Source organism: Odontesthes bonariensis, chromosome 22 (assembly GCF_027942865.1).
Source record: "Odontesthes bonariensis isolate fOdoBon6 chromosome 22, fOdoBon6.hap1, whole genome shotgun sequence".
Lineage (NCBI taxonomy): Eukaryota > Metazoa > Chordata > Actinopteri > Atheriniformes > Atherinopsidae > Odontesthes > Odontesthes bonariensis.
Window position 1 is genome coordinate 20,699,560 of NC_134527.1, and position 19,531 is coordinate 20,719,090.

Sequence of the window (19,531 nt, forward strand, 5' to 3'; positions counted from 1 at the left end):
ATGGACAAAAAAAGTTCATCGTGTTCATCATGTCTGTACATTTATAACAAAATACTTTCTTTATCTCAAAGGGGCATTATATTATTTACAATTTCCTTTTCCATTTTGTTTAATTTTCATTAATTTCATATTTATACAAATAAATGCTCTGTTGCTTATAGCAGCCTACAGAGACAGTTAAACCAGCATCTCATCTCCTCTAGATTGCAACCGTTATGAAACAATCGGATATTAATGCAATTCAGTTCAATAATACTTCATTAAAGGGGAACTGCGGTACTTTCAACATTAAGCCTCTTTTCTGAGTCGTCTGCAATGTTTTAGAACCCCCCTCACCGCTTTTTTGATGTTTACTGCTGTCTCCGGTATTTGCCTAATTTTGATTCTTCTCAACCTGCTTCAGAATAGCAAGTCATGCGCATGTCCAAAAAGGTCCGTAAAAGCACAATAAACGTCTGTTTTCAAAATCATCAACTCACCGGAGTGGTTACTGGTGTGGACTGGTAATCCATATCAAATTTCGTTGCGAAAAGTTGCTTCTGTCGTGTTTTATTTGACATTTTGTACTGGATGTTCGTTGATATTACTCCGCCACCACTAAGAAAATAGTGCGAGCATGAACGAGCTGCCAAATAAAACACGACGGAAGCAACTTTTCGCAACGAAATTTGATATGGATTACCAGTGCACACCAGTAACCACTCCGGTGAGTTGATTATTTTGAAAACGGACGTTTATGGTGCTTTTACGGACCTTTTTGGACATGCGCATGACTTGCCATTCTGAAGCAGGTTGAGAAGAATCAAAATTAGGCAAATACCGGAGACAGCAGTAAACATCAAAAAAGCGGTGAGGGGGGTTCTAAAACATTGCAGACGACTCAGAAAAGAGGCTTAATGTTGAAAATACCGCAGTTCCCCTTTAAAGTGTAGCAGTGAGGAAGGTGTGGACAGAGGTAGTGGTAAATCTTCAGACTGCCATGAAATGATTGGGGTGTTGTTTTTGTAGCTTGGCAATAACAACAAGTGTTGATGTCACATGAAGCATTGGCAGGTAACACAGGTGAACTCTGTGGACAACATGGACAGAAACCCACAGCCAACAGTTTAACATCTAGGGTGCAGAGACGCTCCTTCAAAGGGACATGTCCAGGATTAGACCATCTATAATCCTCCTCCTTCACCGTTACCTCTCTGTCTGCCCGTATAGTCTTAAAGCTGAGCAGAGAGATGTTAACAGTAATTCCTGCTGTTATCTCTTGGTTGAAAAATAATACTGCCTTACTCAGATACTCCTCCTGTGTCCTTGTCAGCGTTCACGCTCGTCCATTTTATTCGCAAGTTCACATTTCTCATTTGGATCAAGGGGAGACATGATTTAAACTTCCTCCTCCTTTCTCTCCATTTGTTCCTACTCTGCAGCCTTGCCGTCTCCTCTTCAACTCTCATTGATTTGGAGTGTTATTCCAGTCATTACTTAGGCTTTTGAAGGCTCAGTTAGCTGCTCCAGCAGGTTAAAACCTCAGTTGGAAATCTCAAGAAGATGTAACAAAAGACAAAAACTAGTGCGGTGGCATCCTAGTACACATGTTCATGCTTTAATGCTTAGATTTTCTGCTTTCCTGTTGTGACTATCACTCCCTTTCATCAGTTGCTGATGTGCGCTTTGTATCGCCAGCTCATTGTGGCGGGCGTGAATGCCTGAGTTTGAATCCTCCGCTTCCAAACAGTAACATAACAGTAAAATTATGGATTTCTTTTGGAGGTAAAAGGTCAGACAGAAAGGCCTAAATAAAACCAAACAGAGTTGTTCAGAGCTAAAAGCCCCACCCTGAAGTTTTTGTGCAATAGTAGAAGCACAGCTCCCTCTGTCATGATCATTTTGGGGGGTAAAATAGATATAAATATATCTTTGATGATCTCCTGGTTCCTGTAGTGAAAATGTGACCCTGGGTTCTGGAAAAGGTTCCAGCTGTCAAAATGCAGTTAAATAAAAAAAATAACTAACATATAATAATGCTTAGAAGTCTTATTTTTACCTTATTTATAGAAGAAAAAAGATTACCTTTTTACTCTCTCTGCCATTTCATATAACTATAACAGATCTCAGGGTAACTCCTTTAGTGAAACATTCATTTTTCAGTTGAAAAATGATTTTCTTTATGTATTAGTTCCACCTTTTTCTTCCCCAAAGGGGAACTTACAATATTTTAGCAGCAATTCGCATCATACAAACCAACACATAGGGTATTTATTCGGGTATAAATGTGAGAAATGCACTCCGGGATCGTGTCACAATGCTAGAATAAGAAGTATGCCGTGTGATGGGCATACACCGTTAAAATGCTTCCTTCTTTTCTGCAGCACAGGGTGATCCCAGGGAACCTGGAGGCCAGCGACGATACTTTGGAGAGGGAAGCAGGAACTGACATGACCAAAGTGTAACTTTCTTTCTCTCTAACCACAGTTATGTGATCAAGTTGTGTAGCCTCTGGTATTTGAATGCAGTCTTACCCACTGAACATGTTTCATAGTCATTTTGAATGTATTATAGGTTAGATATGACACAGGAGCTTTTGGATTACTTGGATGCTGGACTGAAGATGGCCGAGACGGGTAAGCTCATCATCTTATATCCGTTTTATACCAAAATTAGTGAATACATTAAACGCAACTCTTGGAGTGTCATTTAATGCAGGATTATATGCTTTAACGTATGCTTTACCACTGAAGAAACTCTCAATTCAACTCTCACATTTGAAGTGGGAACAAGTCAACAAATAAGCTTTATTGTTTTATTAAAAGATAAAAGTTCCCTACGTGAGCTGCTTACCTCAATCCACACTGAGCTTTTATAGGAAACAGTGAGTTTATAAGGACTAGTAATTAATATCTGTACGATGTCTCATGCAACAGTGCAGCTCAAAATTCTTATAGTCATAAATTTAGGTCAAAAAATGAATAGAAATGAGAAGAAAAAAAAGAAAAAAACAAACAGGAAAAATAGCAGTTTTAGGTTTGTCAGAAGCATAATGAGTGAATAATAATCGCCCTGCGCAACCATGGGGCTCATGAATGGGTTTTTAATAGCTTTTCGACAAGAAATACACCACAAAATGTTTGCTTTAACGTATGCAAATTTTACAGTCTTTTTTCTTTTGCTTTGCTTGTTTAAAGTTCTGCGTCAGCTGGACGCCAACGGGGCCAAATCTACAACCCCAGCGGGACAGTGCAGACTGACGCCTCTCATTCCGCTCCTGCTGGACAGCAGCTTCCTTTACCATTTCTCAGTCCGACTGATGTTCAAACTTCACAGCCGTGAGTGACAAACACGCATTCTTATTCAGACAAACTGTGCCGATCGAGCTCTGAACGCACCGTAAACTCTGCTTTGCAGGCATCGCTCCGGATGTTCTTCTCGGACATCGAGAGAGATTCCGCGACCTCTTCGTGAGGTAGGTTATCAGCATTATTACTCAACACTCACACTTTTAACTCTTTCCTCGTTGCGTATTAATAGAGGCAACGCGGAATGTATTTATTGTTGCGGATATGTTTTTTGTCAACAGCTGCGCTTTCTTTTTGCAGCCTCACAATGTTCTTCAACAGAGCCAGAGAGATGGAGTTCTTTAAAAGCATCATCCAGATCCCAGACCTCCCAGATGTAAATGACTGCACTGGTCTTTCTGTATTTCCTCCCACCGCTGTGTACGTTTGTTACATGTGGTTTTGTTTCTCCCAACTCCACAGGAGCCTCCAAACTTCCTCCGAGCTGCTGCCTTGGCCGAGTACAAAAAGCCAGTGGTGGTGATGCCCAACGAGGATCATCGGGAGGAGGAGGAAGTGGAGCCGCAGCCGGAGTTTAGAGAAGCACCTCAGCTTCCACAGGTACACTTAAAATGAAACAAAAAGTAACCTTTGTGCGGGCTCATTGGTGCTTACTCTAGCTTTTTTTTAAATTTTTTATCATGGCAGTACTATTTGCTCAACCAAATGGGAGTACCTGAAGCTCCTCTGGACCAGAGAGAAACTGAGAACATGAGTTTGAAGAGGGAGCTCCAGGCGCTAAAACCGGAACTACAGCTCATCAAGAGTGAGGTAAGTCGGGGAAATTTGGGGTTTTTCTTGTCTGCTGTGCAAAAAGAGAGAAGTTCTCTGATATAATCTGACCTAAATCTCCCGCTTTGTTGTCCAAAAAGCAAACCCAACACAGTTCTTGTAGGCAGTCAGAGCTCGTGCTTCCAAATTGCCTCTCAGTTTTGGTATGTTGGTAGAATTGGTATCTGGAAACATCAGGAAAAGTTCCCGTGCATCCCTACCCATCGATCCGACTCCATTCTGTCAAATTTGTTCGATATTAAAAACATGTTGTCCAAAGATCCATGCCAAGATTGTAAATGCATGTAGCTTACAGTGTTCATTCAGGAGTTTCATCCTCTTCCTCAGGCTCAGAGGTGTGTAACCGAGTTAAAGGCTCAAGTGAACCGTCTGGAAGCTGAGGTCGACGATCAGCGGACCCACAAGCAGGTGGCACTTGTTGAAAACGAACACCTGCGGATGGAGGTGGAGGCTTTACGCAACGCTAACGTCGCCAGTGTCGGGGCTCAGATCGGATTTAAGGAGGCGGACAGTGAGTGTTTGGTTTTGTGTAGAGAAGAAATAGCCACACAAATGTCGCCAATCATCACTCAAAGTGTTTTTCCACCTTTTTGCTGTTGTCTCTGCGCAGCTCGAGCTCAGGCCGCAGAGCTTCGTTTTACTCAACTTAAAGACAGACACGCAGAGCTGGTGACCAGTCATGCCAATCTAATGAAGAAGGTAAATTAGAGCTTGTTAGTTTGTCACCTAAACCCTCGTCACCGTAAAAGCTTGTCATCTGTGGCCATTTGTGTTCCTCGGGCAGAATGCAGAAACGATGAAGATTTTGTCGGGCACAAAACAAGAACAAGACGATTTGCTGAGAGCCAGGCAGCAGCTTCAACATGAGCTGGAAAATCTACGACAGGAGCAGAGGAACTCAGTGAGACCTTTAGATATTAGAGCCCATGTTCACTGCAGCTAAAACGACTTCCTGATTTGATCCTTTTCTGTTGTGCTTATGTACGATGCCGCTCCTATTCCAATCAGATGAATCTTCAGCATTACGAGGCCGACCGCCTGAATAAAGAACTTCTGGAGCACAGAGCAGAGCTGGCTCTGCTTCGCAGCGCTCTGGACAATAAAGAGAAGGTAAAACTGAATCTAAAATACCCACAAAAGTTCATCTGTTGACTGTGAGACCAAATTTGAACTAACTTTCTCTTAAATGGACGATGAGCAGATATGGTCAGAATAAACGGCTGAAGCTGCCTAAGAAAAAACATTAATATAGAAATATCTATACGTCTCAATAAATGACTCAATCGGCCAGCATATGAATGAGAAATAAACAAGTATCAAAGTGATTATTGTCAGTTTCTGCACTGTGATGTTGATTAAGGAAGGACAACCCCCTCGTTTGCATGTTAAAGCAGAAATGCATCAGGATGCATGAAAGAGACACGGAAATAAATTAACTTGGGGAGATAAATAAGAAAACACAGATCAGCCAGAACATTTCATGGACTAAAGAGACGCTTGGGGGCTTTTTAATGGCAATTTGAATACACCAGACGTCTGGAAAAGGAGATGAAATGAAACCAATCACACATTCAACGACACTCCTCTACAGTAGCAGCCTCAGCAGTGGGCGTTACAAACACTGCGTAAGAAATCAACAAAAATTCCGATGTGTTCACCCAGCGTCCAAACGCCACAGAGAGACAGAAGACCCCACCTCAGGACCTAAAAGATCTATTGCTGATCTATTCAGTGGTTGGTCAAAATGGCAACATCCACAAAGGCAACTTGGAAAGTTATTTGTTAAAATGCTGTAAAATGAGTCCTTTTTTTGGTCCCCCTAATGAAAAGTGTGACTTAAAAGAAAACAACAGGTTCATAACGGGTCAAATTAGTCATGGTAGTACGAGCCTGCCCCTTCAGTTAAAGTACCAAGCTTGGAAATCTTTTATATTGAAAAAATATAGGTGGACCCAGTATGGGGGGCCTTCAGGGTAGAAGAGGTTAATACATGCAAATCACACGATGCCTCATTATTGGACATTTCTTTTTAATCTTTCTCTAGGAGGGGTCTCATGCGAGCAGCAGTCTGGCGGCTCTGCAGGCAGAACGAGATGCTCTGCTCCGCTCTGCCAGAGAAAAAGAAGCAGAGCTGTCTTCTCTGAGACAACAGGCACAGCAGCAGCAGAGCTCTTTGGACCTGGAGAGAGGCAGAACCAACCAAGAACTGGAGGCACTGAGAGCTCAGCTACAGCAGCAGGTATGAACCGATGACGCGCTCGGCGAGCTTTAAAAGCATCTGCCAGTCCCCGTGAGTCCAAGATACAGTGTAGTGATGCTTTGGTGGGAAGGATCAGAGAAGTTACCTAATATAATTATATAGCACAGAAAATTCTTAACATTTTTATATTTCTGTGTCGTAACACTTTGATTAACTGCCTTAATGCTCAAGGTGCAGCTCAGCTCTTAACCATGGGGACCAAACAGCTGGTCTGGGGGTTTATCAACCAAAAAGGACTCTCCTGTACTCCTATAAAGAATCATTCCTCTCAAGAACAATGTCTTGTACTGTCATCCCTATGTTATAAATAGCAAAAGTTTCTTGGCACCCATTAATACAGTTTAGGTCTTATTCATTCCAAACCAGGCTCATCAAATACTGATCAGATGATCCGATACCGCAGGTGTGACCTGAGAACCCAAAAATCAACCGGAAGTGGCAAATCTCAGCAAAAATAGTGTTGCTACAAACCAACCAACAGATCAGATGTCAGTACTACTGATAATTCAGCCTATAAACTGCCACGGTGGTCAGAAAAAGGAGTGGCCCAACATTTAAGTTAGTCCACCCTCACAAGACTCATTCTCTCGTGTTTTCTTCCACGGGCCATTCAAGGCGATGCAAAATGAACCCAAAACAAACGATAGCACAAAATGAACAACTAAACATTTCTTTATCATCTCCTGGGGTCAAATCAGGAAGTTGGCAACTTTCATTTTCACAATTTAAAACAATACACAGACACCAACATTCACTCTGTACTACGTCACCTGTTACACTGACATACGGAAGATGAGTAAATCAAGCGCCTCTTAAAAACATATGGGGCCACACTGAAACTGTCAAGGTGTCAGCGGTGAATGGCTTCAGAGGATCGGAGGCAAACAGATGGGAGAAATAAAGTCTTTATTCAAGAAAAAACAAGAGTGGCAGAGCCGGAAAAAAACGTGAACCGAACCCGGAACATAAAAGACCAAATAAGATTATCATTGATGAAAGCACGGCGAGGATCTGATGAGGAGTTAGAAAAACCAAGGAGCTTAAATTCAAAGAGGACTGATGAGACAGATGAGTGCAGCAACAGTAAGTGTGGAAGACACTGAAGGCCAAATGAAGAGCTAAAGTTCAAACAAAATACCAACTGCGAACACAAAACAGAGAGTAAATCACAGAACTAAGAACTAATTAAACCAAAGAAGAGACTAGAAACCCAACAGATAGGAACATCAAAAAACAAAGAGCATGAATCATGACAGAAACACCCAAACAAATCCGAACATTAAAGAGGAGTGGCCCCTCCAATCCAATAATAACATCCCTTCGTGAAATTAAAAGATTAGATTGCTTACTGAGCTCACTCGTGCCAGAGGGAGTCTGATGACACTCAAAACCACCTGATGATACTCGTTCAGTCCAGGCTGCTCTCAGATGTGTTCCTCTTTACCATCAAAAATCCTTCAAGGACTAATCTCCTACGTCTAACCTGCGCTTACTTTGCGCTCCTCTTGTTCTCTTTAAATAATTTGAACCAGGGTTTCTTCCTGCTCTGACCCTTAAATGTTGCCCCTCACTCATAGGTTGCTTTGGGTAGAAGTGTCTCCTATGTCTCCTGTTCTTTTACATCATTAATGACTTACTGTGTAATTGTCTCCTTCTAACTTGTTTTTTTCTTGTATGTTTTTTTTTTACCTCTCCACAGCTTGCCATCAATGCAGAGCAGAAGCTGGAGATCGACAGGCTGAGACGAGAGCTGGACTCGACACGAGCCGAGCTGGCGCGAGCGAACGGCCTGCTGCAAAGCAAAGAAATGGTGGGAAAGATTTTCTGGAAACTTTCCCGCCACCCTGCTCGTGTCCACCTCGAGATGAAGCATTGACCGTAATTCACTCGCATGCGTTTTTCTGCTTCAGAGTGGCACCCAGCTGAACAACGCGCTGGCAGGGATGCAGGGGGAGAAGGAGACGTTGCATCGGACGGTTCGGCAGCAGGAGGCTGAGCTGGCCTCCCTCCGACAGCAAGCTCAGCTGCAGCAGAGCTCCCTGGAGCAGGAGAGGCAGAGGAGCAGCATGGAGCTGGGAAGCTTACACGCCCAGCTGCAACAGCAGGTGCTTAGCTGCGTTTCTGACCGCACGGTAAAGCTTTCAGTTTGTGAGTTACTAATGTTTGTCAAATCAGGCCTTGCGGGAAGGTGAGCTGGCTCAGAAGCTGCAGGAGGAGCAGTTCTGCCTGCTGCAGTGTGCCGTGGTGGAGGCAGAGGGCATCATACTCGACGCCGTGGCCAAACTGGATGACCCCATACACGTCCGCTGCATCAGCTCTCCTGGTAAAAACACCTTAATATTCCTTCCCCAAAAAGAACAACACACTGTAATGTCATTTACTCCATGAATACTGCAAGCTTAACAAACATTTACACGTTTTTGTAATGATTTAGTGTCTATAAAACATATTACATATAATTTAATGGATGGTCACCAAGAGGGTTCCACCATTGTTATTGGTGGGGTTTTTCCTTTAGTTCTTGAGTAGTCTTCTGCAGTTCAGATCCTACGTTAGAGCCATTTACATTGAGGACAAATTTGTAAAGTTTCCCGCAAAGGATGAGGGAGAATTTGACTTTGATTGGCTTAATTGGAGACACTAAGAGCCGCTCTGGTCTCTGATTGGCTTACAGTTAACGAGCTTCCTGTCAAACATCAGCTCGTTTTGGTTCATACTGTGGGGCCCAGAGAGCTCCCTGCTCTTTGGTGGTGCCTGCTATAGTTTCTTTTCTGAGAAAAAGAGAATATTTTAATAGTTTTTCAATTTTTTTCTTTACTATATGAAGCTTAGAGTAAAACACTGTTTTTGTGAAAGCCTGCGCAGTAAAAAGGGCTGGGGGGGAAATAGTCAGAGCCACACTTGCATCCTATCTATTGTTTGGTTCTGCTTCTTCCAAGTTCCCCTCCCTTTCCACCCCCCCAAAAAAATCTGTTAAAATGATCAGAAAAAATCTCAGAATTACATCAAGACGGCATAATTAAGCAATCAGAAAAAGAAGAGATCCAGATGAATTAGTTTGACAGTTGGATGTCCTGCAAAAAGGAACAAAACATTATCATGAAAAAGATCTCAGGTAAAAAAAAGTTATTTTGACAGAAGAAAATGTTTTAATTGTCGCAGTTCAGAAAACACTTAAAGCTGTAACAAAGTAGTTTTCACCAAAAAACAAAATGTTTTTTTTTCTGTAGTTTTGCCTTTAGATTCATTATTAGATGTTTATTTGTCAGAAATTGACAGTGGAAAGAGAGCAGGGCAATAAAATGAAGATAAAGGGACAGGATGAATGCTGTTTTTGAAATCCTTTATTCTATAAATTAATATTTTGAAAAATGAGGCAAATCAATAGATAGACATGCATATGAAATTAAGAAACATGACTGTACAATGACTGATAAATAATAAATTAACACTGAAATAAGGAAATATAGAATTTCTATAGTATATTAGATAAATCTCCCAGTTACCAGAGTCACTTTTAAAGTCAATAACTTGATTCTTCTTCCTGGGAGAGGGATGGTGGCGGCTAAACTGCTACATCAAACTCTAACTGTAGCTCTCCTGAGCTACAGTTACAGCCTTGAGTTTCTTCGTTTCCTGAAACTTTTACTTGTCATTTTGCTTTTCTTTTTTTTTTTTTTATGATGCCGTCCTGTGTTTCAGATTACTTGGTGAACCGAGCTGAAACCACTCTGGTTTCTATTGACAAAATGCAGCACAGCCACCTGGTCTACATGGGAAACAGGAACGGTAGGTTGGATGTCATGTGTTTGTGCGTTCACCTCCGATAGTGAGTCTGTCTAACGTTGTTCCATCCTCTCCAGATGCCAGTGGCTTGCTGAGAGCGGTCACACAGTTTTCCCACATGGCTGCCGACACGATTGTCAACGGGGCAGCGACATCGCACTCAGCTCCCACCGATCAGGCCGACGGTAAGAGCCACACATGGACTCTGCAGCTGCGCTACACTCCAGATGCATGATGCACAAACCGTTTTATTCGTCTCCTGCAGGTCTGACTGACGGCTGTCGGGACTGTGCGAATCACTGCCTTCAGTTCTTGAAGGATCTGAAGTTTCAGGCCAGTTTACAGCGAGCTGACCCGTCTGCGATACGCTACACGGTTCAACGTCTACTCGCTATGGCACAGGTGGGGAAAGAATGTAATAAATCAAACTCAACAAGAGTTGTAAGACAAGTTTGCATCACTGTCTTAGGCTGTATGTCACATAGCTTTGAGCTAAAAGCAAGACAATGTTGAGTTTGTAAATTTGACAGCAGAAGAAGAAAAATCAGAGCATCAAACTTGTTGGAAATTATCCTCCAGTTACTGCAAATGTCTGCACAACATCTAATAAAAGTTAAAGGTTGACGATGGAGAGGATGTCTGGGGATCACTAAATGTAGCAGACCAACATGGATATATAGATAAGATGCAGAGATCATAATAATTTGTGGTCATAAATGGACCCATCTGCACATAAAAGTCCAAAATGTAGATCAAAGAAACGCTGAAAAGGCAGAAAACAAGTCTGAGCCAGGAAAAATGAGGAGTGGGCAGAAGGCAAAAAAAAAAAACAGCAAAAAGAAGGGGAAATAAAGGAGTTAGAACACATGGTAGAAGGCTGGAAACTTGACTACAATTAATGCAAACTGAAGGATATGTACTGTGGTGGGGGACAAATAATGGAACATTTACCAATGGGTAAATAGTGCAGCAGGTTTCTTATTAAAAATAAGGTGAATCTTCCTTTTTACAGAAAGTAGGACTTAAAAGACAGTCCAGCCATTTTACCGCTGTTTACCAAGCTGTAGCCTCCCTCCTTTCTTCCTGTACACCTCATTCAGACTGCCCCCATCTCTGCTGACTAGGGAAAAAGACCCCAATCCTAGGCTTCTAACTGCATTCATATGAAGGAGACCCCTTAGTCAACCAATCAGCTGCCATCAGTCATCAAGTCCAGGCAGAGCCCAGTGTCTTACTCAGTCTTGCGTGCTACATTTCATAACAATAAACCGGGAATAGTAAGAAAACACGACACTCTGAGTGGGTCAGATCATTTGATTTGCCTTTATGACTCGTACTGTAAGCGGACAGAACAAGTCTTTCTGTTTGATGGTTTCTTCTCGGTGCTCGCTACTGGACGTGTGCTCTAACTGTGGGATTCTTCTTTAGGATTTGCGTCCCAAAGGCCAGGATGTGCTGAAGGAAGAGCTGGGAAACATGGTGGATAAGGAGATGTACGCTACATCAACTGCCATTGAAGAGGCCGTGCTGCGAATGGATGTAAGGACAAACGCATCAGTCTGTTTTATTAATTAAAAGGAACCACAGACAGCGGACGGTGATTATATTTTAGCAGGCATAAACAACCGTACCACCCTTTAACACAAACAAACCTAGACTGGTCAGATAGAAAAGGCTTTTATTCCTTGTTAACAGACAAGTAAGTACAAAACTCAAAAATAGCCAAAAACTAGCGGTGAATCTCTTTGTTTCTCTTCGTTTATTTAATTTCAGAAATAGGACACGTCTCTGATCCAGTGTCCAGACGTTTAAGGTTTTAGACTCTTTCCATGTCGATAAAATAATTCATCTGGAGATAAGTGACCCAAAAAGCTTTCAAAACAGCTGTAGATCATCTCAATTTTACCCCGCAAGTGTAAAAACAAAAACTGTTTTTACACTTGCAGGAGCAACTGTTGCTGCCCATCAGTCTATATATATATATATTTGGCCATTTCCAAACTATTTGGAGTCCATCATTCTACAGAGAGAAAGATTATCCACAAGTGGAAAACATTCAGGACAGCTGTCAATCTTCCCTGGACTGAGATTAATAAACAAAGACACAGTGTAATATGTCATGTGTTCATGCTCATTTGAGGTGGTACTTGCCTGATTTTGAGACCTGGTGAGAACCAGATTAGGATTCCACACATATTGATGGCTAAATATTGATGGCTAAATAATGATGGCTAAATAATGACATTTTCGTGTTTGACAGGAGATTCTGAGTCAGGCAAAGAAAGACACCACTGGTATAAAGCTGGAGGTCAACCAGAGGTAAGATGGATATAATATGAATCTGATTCAGTTTTCCACCTTTCACTTTGTACAGTCAGGTTGACTTCTCTGTCTGCTTTATCACAGTATCCTGGGATCCTGTTCAGACTTGATGAAGGTAAGAAGTCTGCTCGTCTCTTTATTGTCCCCCAACTCCAGTTCACAGATGCTCACTGTGTTTTAATTTTGTCCTGCTTCCTCCTTTCAGGCTGTTCATATCCTGGTGACTTCTGCTACTGACCTACAGAAAGACATTGTGGAGGGAGGCAGGGTGAGTTTGTGTGACTATGGTAACCACAAGTTCAAACTACAGGAGGAATTCAGATGTTCTCCCTTATCTCTATTTTTCCAGCTTAAATGAAGTACACTTAAAAAGACGTTCTTTGTTTAAAAAGTTACCAAGAAACTCGCTCCTGCTCAGATTGTGGACTAGACACGCTATTTACTTCATATTTGTTATTTCTCCACTTTCTGTCGTTCAGTACGTCTGCCTTTTCAGGTTTATGTTGATCACGAGTGTCTCATGAGTGTGCACAGACTGGATGTGGATTATTCTGAATATAAAGTTCACATTAGTGGGTTTGATTTTAACACCTCTGCAGTAAAACTCCTTCCTTTAAAGAAAAAGGGCCTTGGCAGATAATACAACATCTTAAATTTCCGGTTCTTCGATTCTTTCGACAGGGACTTAATAATACCTGTCAAAACTTCTATTATTCTCTATTTAAACCTCCCAGACCGGCATCGGTCGGCTGCCTGGTGTAACCTCTCCACACTTGCCTATTTTTACGTGTCGCCTCTCCTGAAAAGATTTTTTACAGTCATAACTCCTCCATTCAAGTACATCCCGCCTCCCATCTCATAACAGTTCTTCTTCTGTGGTGCTTTAGCAGTTTTTAAAATGTTTATTTTTTTCTTCCCAGCTTTTATAGCAACGCTGTTGTGTTGAAATTGATTTGTATATTGAATGAGGAGAGGTTAAATATTGAGGGTGGGAAATAAGTGAAGCCACACGACACACAATCCTTGATTCAGTCATTAAATCCTGTCAGGAACATTGTGTCTGTCCACACAGAAGTTTAAATGAATGTCTCTGTGTAGCTGAGAACCTTTTTTTATGGTAAACATTTTATATTGTATGATTCAAGTAATTACGTGTGCTACCTGCTGACATCAGCTGACAGGCTGACTGTTTTGTCTCTCTGTGGTCAGAAAACAACTACTCACTATTTGGGACGTTGTGCTGCTTTTACGACATGATATCACAGATCAAAAGATGCATTTTTAAACCTGTAAGTCAGAAAAACTGACAACAACGATGGGGAACTTGGCCACAGCCAACGGTTTGTGGGCTTCCTTACGACACTTCCTATTGGTTCTTGTAGAGCCATGATGCGCCACAGTAGTGCGCTGCCGGTGTGTTCTGATCTTTAGAGGCGACTGAACTTTTATAACATGACAGCTATATATGTCGTATTATTGCAAGCTGGAAACTACAAGGGTTTTTAATCTATGGATGGCAAATCCATCTATTTTCTGCCTCACTTATCTGTGCACAGCTCATTTTAGACAACTGATCGCAGACAAAAGTATGTCATCGTTGTCAGTTTGTGTAAGTAGCAGTTAATGTAATTCTATGTTGTTTCTACTGATTTTAAAGTATTCTGCAACAAAAACTATGACTCTACAAGACATATAGTTGCATTTATTAGGTGTTGAAAAGCTGTAAAAGTCTTGCATTTACTTTGGTGAACAGAGCAAAAGAAAAAGGTCGAAATTGCAGTTAAAGTGTTGCAAAGAGTGAAGCTTTTGTAGCATAACCCTATTAAAGGACTTTTATGGGACTTGTTCTTCCTGCAGGGAGCAGCATCTGTTACAGAATTTTATGCCAAAAACTCGCGCTGGACTGAAGGACTCATCTCTGCCTCCAAAGCTGTGGGCTGGGGTGCCACACAGCTGCTGTAAGTAGCTAAAACCATTAGTTCCATGATAGTTGTGCAAAAGATATCAATGTCTAAAGACGGAAGTCTTCCTTTTTTTGTTTTCAGAGACTCAGCTGACCGGGTTGTAGGAGAAAATGGTACATATGAGGAGCTCATCGCCTGTTCGCATGAGATCGCTGCGAGCACTGCCCAGCTGGTCGCAGCCTCCAAGGTACAAACACCACTTTAGATATCCTGAAATGAACGACACCCAGCGGAGAATTGTTTGTATCTTTGGACACCCAGCATGTAATAAAAAAGCACATCCACATGCATTACTGTGGCATAATGCTGTTTCCATTTGAAATTTCTTTTCAGAGGGAAACATTATACTTACTTTAATGCACTTATTTAGGTGCATGGTGGGTCCTCAAATGCCAGAGCATAGTGGTTCATATCATGTGCATGAAAATAACAAATGTTCTGTATTTTTAAAGGAAAAATGTGTGATGTGAATACATCCTTTCGCTATTTCCTCTCCAAGAAGTAGACTCAGTTGGAAAAACTGTTTGTGGGAGGACCTTTTTTTTCTCCTGAATTTAAAAACAAAAAACAAAAAAACATTTCTTTAATCATTTAAAACACCTGAAACTAAATAAAAAGTCACCTGCATTAAAACCAAATGTGCATGGACTGCTGCTTTCATTTCAGGTGAAAGCCGACCGCAACAACAAGAAGCTGTACACTCTGCAGCAGGCCTCACGGCATGTGAACGACATGGCTGCGGTTGTCGTCACCTCCACCAAACACGGGCAGCAGCAGGTCTCTGACCATGGTGAGGGCAACAGCTGAGGGAGAAATACTTTATAGGTCCAGCCAGTGATAAAGAGACCCAATTAAATGGCCCAGTTGAGCTGTAACCGTAGCTGTGCATGTAACCATGCTCAATGAGGTGTCAAAACGCTTTGAAGGGCAGAGGGAACCACAGGATTGGGTGATTGTTCTGTGTGGCTTCATCACTATCTTGGACCCCTTTTTACATCACATTAGTCACTGAATCCATTGTTAATGTGCACATATTGAGTAGTTCCTTCTGCTCTAACTTTAGGATTTGATGTTTCTGTCTTTGTAGGTGTAATGGACTTCTCTGGCTTGTCTCTTATCAAGCTGAAAAAGGAGGAAATGGAGGCTCAGGTGAGATATTTATGTTTATTTTTTTTTATCCTCCAGTAGTTGTTAACAGAAAACTGCAAAGGTATATGCATTGTGGGTGTCCCTAGCACTGCCTGAGGTGAGTCTCGTATACAAAACCTCAACTCCTGTAAGGAAAAAAAAGTCCATTAAATTTAGCCTACTGGATTATATAAAGGAAGGGACAACTTCTCTCTATCTGGAGCTTTGAGATCACTACTAATAACAACAAAAACCCTGGAAGAACACTGGATGAACCAAATATGGAAGCAGGGAATTGTAGCAAATCATAAAACCCACTAAAAACATATATTACATAAGTTTACGAGTTAGATTTATACAGAACTGTGTAGAGTATGCAAGATTAAAATCCCTAGTAATCTGTTGACAGACTGTTGCCAGATTTCCAGTTTATTTTCGGTACGTTTGGTATCAGTTGCATTCAAAACGGCTTAATTGAACCTCGTGTGAGTTTCTATCATTTGAGAATGCTCACAGATGTACGATTCAACACAGGCAGTGACTCGCGCTGACAGTCACAAGCTGAATCTGCTGTAAGGAAGCCACATATTGAGATTTAGAGTGTGTCAAAGTGTTGGACGCCAGATTATAGCAGCTGTGCTTCCTGGCCCAGACAATTCGGACCCTATTTCGTCCTGCTTAACCCTAAACGTGCATTTATTTCAGCATTAAATGGTAGACTATAGATAAACAAAATAAATGGTTGCTTAAAGCTAGAGGATGAAATAGATAATCAAACATAATTGGTTAAAAGAATAAGACTTTTAGTTTAAAGGTATTTGTTTTAAAAATAGCTATAAAGCTTGGCTCAAAGTTTTATACAAATTTTTTTTAAATAGCTCTTAAGTTATGGGTAAATGCTTGAAATTGTTGCTTGAAACAGCTTAAACTGTGACAGAAAAGTAGTTAAAATAGTAAAACTAATGGCTTAATTGATGCAATAGTTAGCATTATTCTAATGGAAAAATAGCTGAAGGTAGCTGAAGTTTTTTTTAAACTATTGTATAAATAGTTGAAAGTTGAAATTGTTAGCATAAAGCTAACGTATAAAAACTTGAAGATAGCTGAAAGCTAATGGATACATATTTTAAAATATTCTAAAGGTACAGTAGTTGTTTTAAGCTAATAGAAGCTAATAGTCTTTGAGGTTCTTAAAATAATATAGAAATAATTTAAATAATTAACTTAAAGCTAATGGTTAAATGTTTAAAAATACTAGCTAAAATATAAGCTAATGGGTGAATGAGTTAGCTTAAAACTAAAAATACGTATATTATGTCTATGACTTAAAATGGGTTCTTAGCTGATGGATAAAAGGATATAATGATATGGAGAAAAATAATGGATACAATGCTGAACTAATTAAAAGTGAACTGTATAAAATAAAGAAAATGATCAGTTATTAAAATAGTTGACTAAGCAGTTTCATCCTAACCCTTCACATTCACGTATTTATCAGTTTAATCATTTATTTAAGTATAGAATTAGGTCTCATTCTGTCCTAATTCAAGAGCTTATTTATTTGAAATTTTATATATCCATGTTATTGGCTGTTCTTTCTCTCTTTTATATGTCTTCATTTGTGGCTCCGGAGCACCTGCAGCCTTTTTTTGTAATTTTTTGGTGGATTTTTAATTTGTTCTTTTAGTAGATGGCCTGTTTTATTGCCATAATGGATGGCGTTATTTGTCTGGATGCATAACAAATCTACATACAGGTAAAAATAAAGCTGTGAAAGTATATTCCAAAAGTAGACAAATGTTTGAAATGGTAACCTTCTCACAACAGCAGCAACAACAATCACGACCATTCTAAACTCTGGAAATCCATTTGTACAAATACATTATTATAACTGTTTAATATTATAGTATTAAATCATTTTTAGAGTATACAAATGTAGAATTTAAGATGAGCCAAGTGTTAAAGTTCAATAAGCAGGGCGGAGGGGATAAATCAAAGTTTGGAAAGCACTGTTTATTTTTGTTCTCTGAATCTTTCAGGTGAAGGTGCTTCAGCTTGAGAGTCAGCTTGAGCAGGAGCGAGTCCGTCTTGGGGAGCTGAGGAAGCGGCACTACGAGCTCGGGCCCTCTGAGACGGAGCCCAGGGATGACGGAGCTGAAAGCTTTCCGCCGCCACCGCCGCCTACTCTGCTCGATTCCACCCCAGTACCTCCGTCATTCTCACAGACAGAACCCTACACCAACACCCAGAGCCTTTCAGAAACCAATCCATTTGCTCCGGCACAGACACAGTCATTCTCCCTGCCTCAGTCTTACACACCGACACATACATACACTCCATCCCAAACCTACACTCCATCTCAAACCTACACACCATCCCAAACCTACACTCCATCCCAAACCTACACTCCATCCCAAACCTACACACCATCTCAACCCCACACACCCTCTCAACCTTACATTCCATCTCAGCCGTACACCCCCATCCCGACTCAGAGTTACTTACAGCCTCAACCTTATTCAATGCCGCAGCCCTCATCGCTCCCATCCAACCTTGTTCAGCCTAAATTACCTTCTCAGACCCAAACATCCCAGCAGAACACCTCAGAGTCGACCAAACCAACCTTAAGGAAACCAAATATCTTCACCAAATCTGGAAACTTACTGAAAAACGCGGTAAGTCTCATTTCATATGCTTAATAAGAAGATAATCTGAATAGAGAGTGTAAACATGAGTCTGTTTTTCCATTTGATTACAGTTCAAACGAGGTGAAACTGGAACAGGGGAATCTTGAAGCTGACTAACGAAGATGGATCTGACTTCATGACTTTAGCACTCACTGCAGATATAAATGTCAATGCAGTGTTAAAAACATTTACTTTAACTATAATTTAATCTCAGGCTCTGTAAACTCTTACCCAAAATTTAAAAGCAGCATTTATCTGCTCTTTTAATAACATTACATTTGCAAATTGGACGTCACTATAATGTTTTTGTAATCATACTGATGCCTGTATTATGTATTAAGTGATTTATTAAAAATTGTGAAGTTGTCTGAAACATAGTTGTAGTTTTCATTCTTCTGTTTTCAGCTCTACTAGGTTAAATTTTTTGTTTTGTTTATTTCAGTCCTGTGTCATTGCAGATGCTTCTTTTTTTGCAAAATATGGAGAGAGCACTCAACCCCGACACAGTTTCCCTCAAACTTTGCTCTCTTACTGTTTGTATTTTGTGCTTTTAAACTTCCAGCTGACCGAGTAATACTGGTCTGATGATTTTGTTTCAGCCCACCTGCTTTGAAGTTGGATGTGTTGATCATTCTGAGCTCCTTTCCTGTAAAAGCTGCTTGTAGTTGAGTCATTTTAGACCTTGTGTTAGCTCCAACCGGTCTGACTCATCGAGGCGTTAACAACTCCAAAGTGCGACTCCCTCACCTCAACCCAGAATCAATTTTAAAGACAGTTGAGGCAAAAATGAGTAGATAACAGCTTCAAATATACCCAAACGAGTCACAGACAGCTGTGTCATGTTTGGCTTAGAAACTGCTGGTCATTTTCCACACCTGTGTGGGTTCTTTCTCTGTACTCTTCTTTCCACAGTCTGAAGAAACTGTGTTAGTGTGAGCATCCATTTATAGTTAAGCAAACAGTCCAGGATTTACCCTGCATATTTCCCAGTGTCAGCTGGGATACCTTGGTGGGTGTCTTTTGTCAGTATTGACTGAAGCCTCTGCTAAACTTTGAGCCATACTGCTACTTGATTGTCTGATTGACCCTTATAGCTGCCACACAGGATGAGTTTTGACAATACTCTAACAATTAACACCCCTTACAGTTGCAGATATCTTAAAATAAATAAACAAATTATTTTGTTTCGTTGTAATAGTTGTGGCTGTTTTAAAACTGTCAAACAAGTGAATGTTTCCTGTGCTGTAATATATTCTCACAGCGACC

The 19,531-nt window shown here is 40.8% G+C and overlaps 1 protein-coding gene across 1 annotated transcript in view; it reads left to right on the plus strand.

Annotated features, from left to right (window-relative positions):
- hip1r (huntingtin interacting protein 1 related) overlaps positions 1-18,638 on the plus strand; it is a 21,394-nt gene extending 2,756 nt beyond the window's left edge. The window contains exons 6-33 of the mRNA XM_075456692.1: positions 2,364-2,440; positions 2,554-2,615; positions 3,177-3,317; positions 3,397-3,454; positions 3,588-3,663; positions 3,750-3,887; positions 3,975-4,097; positions 4,446-4,629; positions 4,729-4,817; positions 4,903-5,019; positions 5,127-5,228; positions 6,163-6,357; positions 8,078-8,188; positions 8,289-8,483; positions 8,554-8,701; positions 10,081-10,167; positions 10,242-10,349; positions 10,430-10,566; positions 11,593-11,703; positions 12,425-12,483; positions 12,571-12,601; positions 12,692-12,754; positions 14,344-14,444; positions 14,532-14,637; positions 15,117-15,240; positions 15,538-15,599; positions 17,618-18,253; positions 18,337-18,638. Of these exons, the coding sequence (XP_075312807.1) occupies positions 2,364-2,440; positions 2,554-2,615; positions 3,177-3,317; positions 3,397-3,454; positions 3,588-3,663; positions 3,750-3,887; positions 3,975-4,097; positions 4,446-4,629; positions 4,729-4,817; positions 4,903-5,019; positions 5,127-5,228; positions 6,163-6,357; positions 8,078-8,188; positions 8,289-8,483; positions 8,554-8,701; positions 10,081-10,167; positions 10,242-10,349; positions 10,430-10,566; positions 11,593-11,703; positions 12,425-12,483; positions 12,571-12,601; positions 12,692-12,754; positions 14,344-14,444; positions 14,532-14,637; positions 15,117-15,240; positions 15,538-15,599; positions 17,618-18,253; positions 18,337-18,372 (3,477 nt within the window). The 3' untranslated portion in view covers positions 18,373-18,638. The remainder of the gene's footprint in view (positions 1-2,363; positions 2,441-2,553; positions 2,616-3,176; positions 3,318-3,396; positions 3,455-3,587; positions 3,664-3,749; positions 3,888-3,974; positions 4,098-4,445; positions 4,630-4,728; positions 4,818-4,902; positions 5,020-5,126; positions 5,229-6,162; positions 6,358-8,077; positions 8,189-8,288; positions 8,484-8,553; positions 8,702-10,080; positions 10,168-10,241; positions 10,350-10,429; positions 10,567-11,592; positions 11,704-12,424; positions 12,484-12,570; positions 12,602-12,691; positions 12,755-14,343; positions 14,445-14,531; positions 14,638-15,116; positions 15,241-15,537; positions 15,600-17,617; positions 18,254-18,336) is intronic.
- Positions 18,639-19,531: the final 893 nt, after the last annotated feature.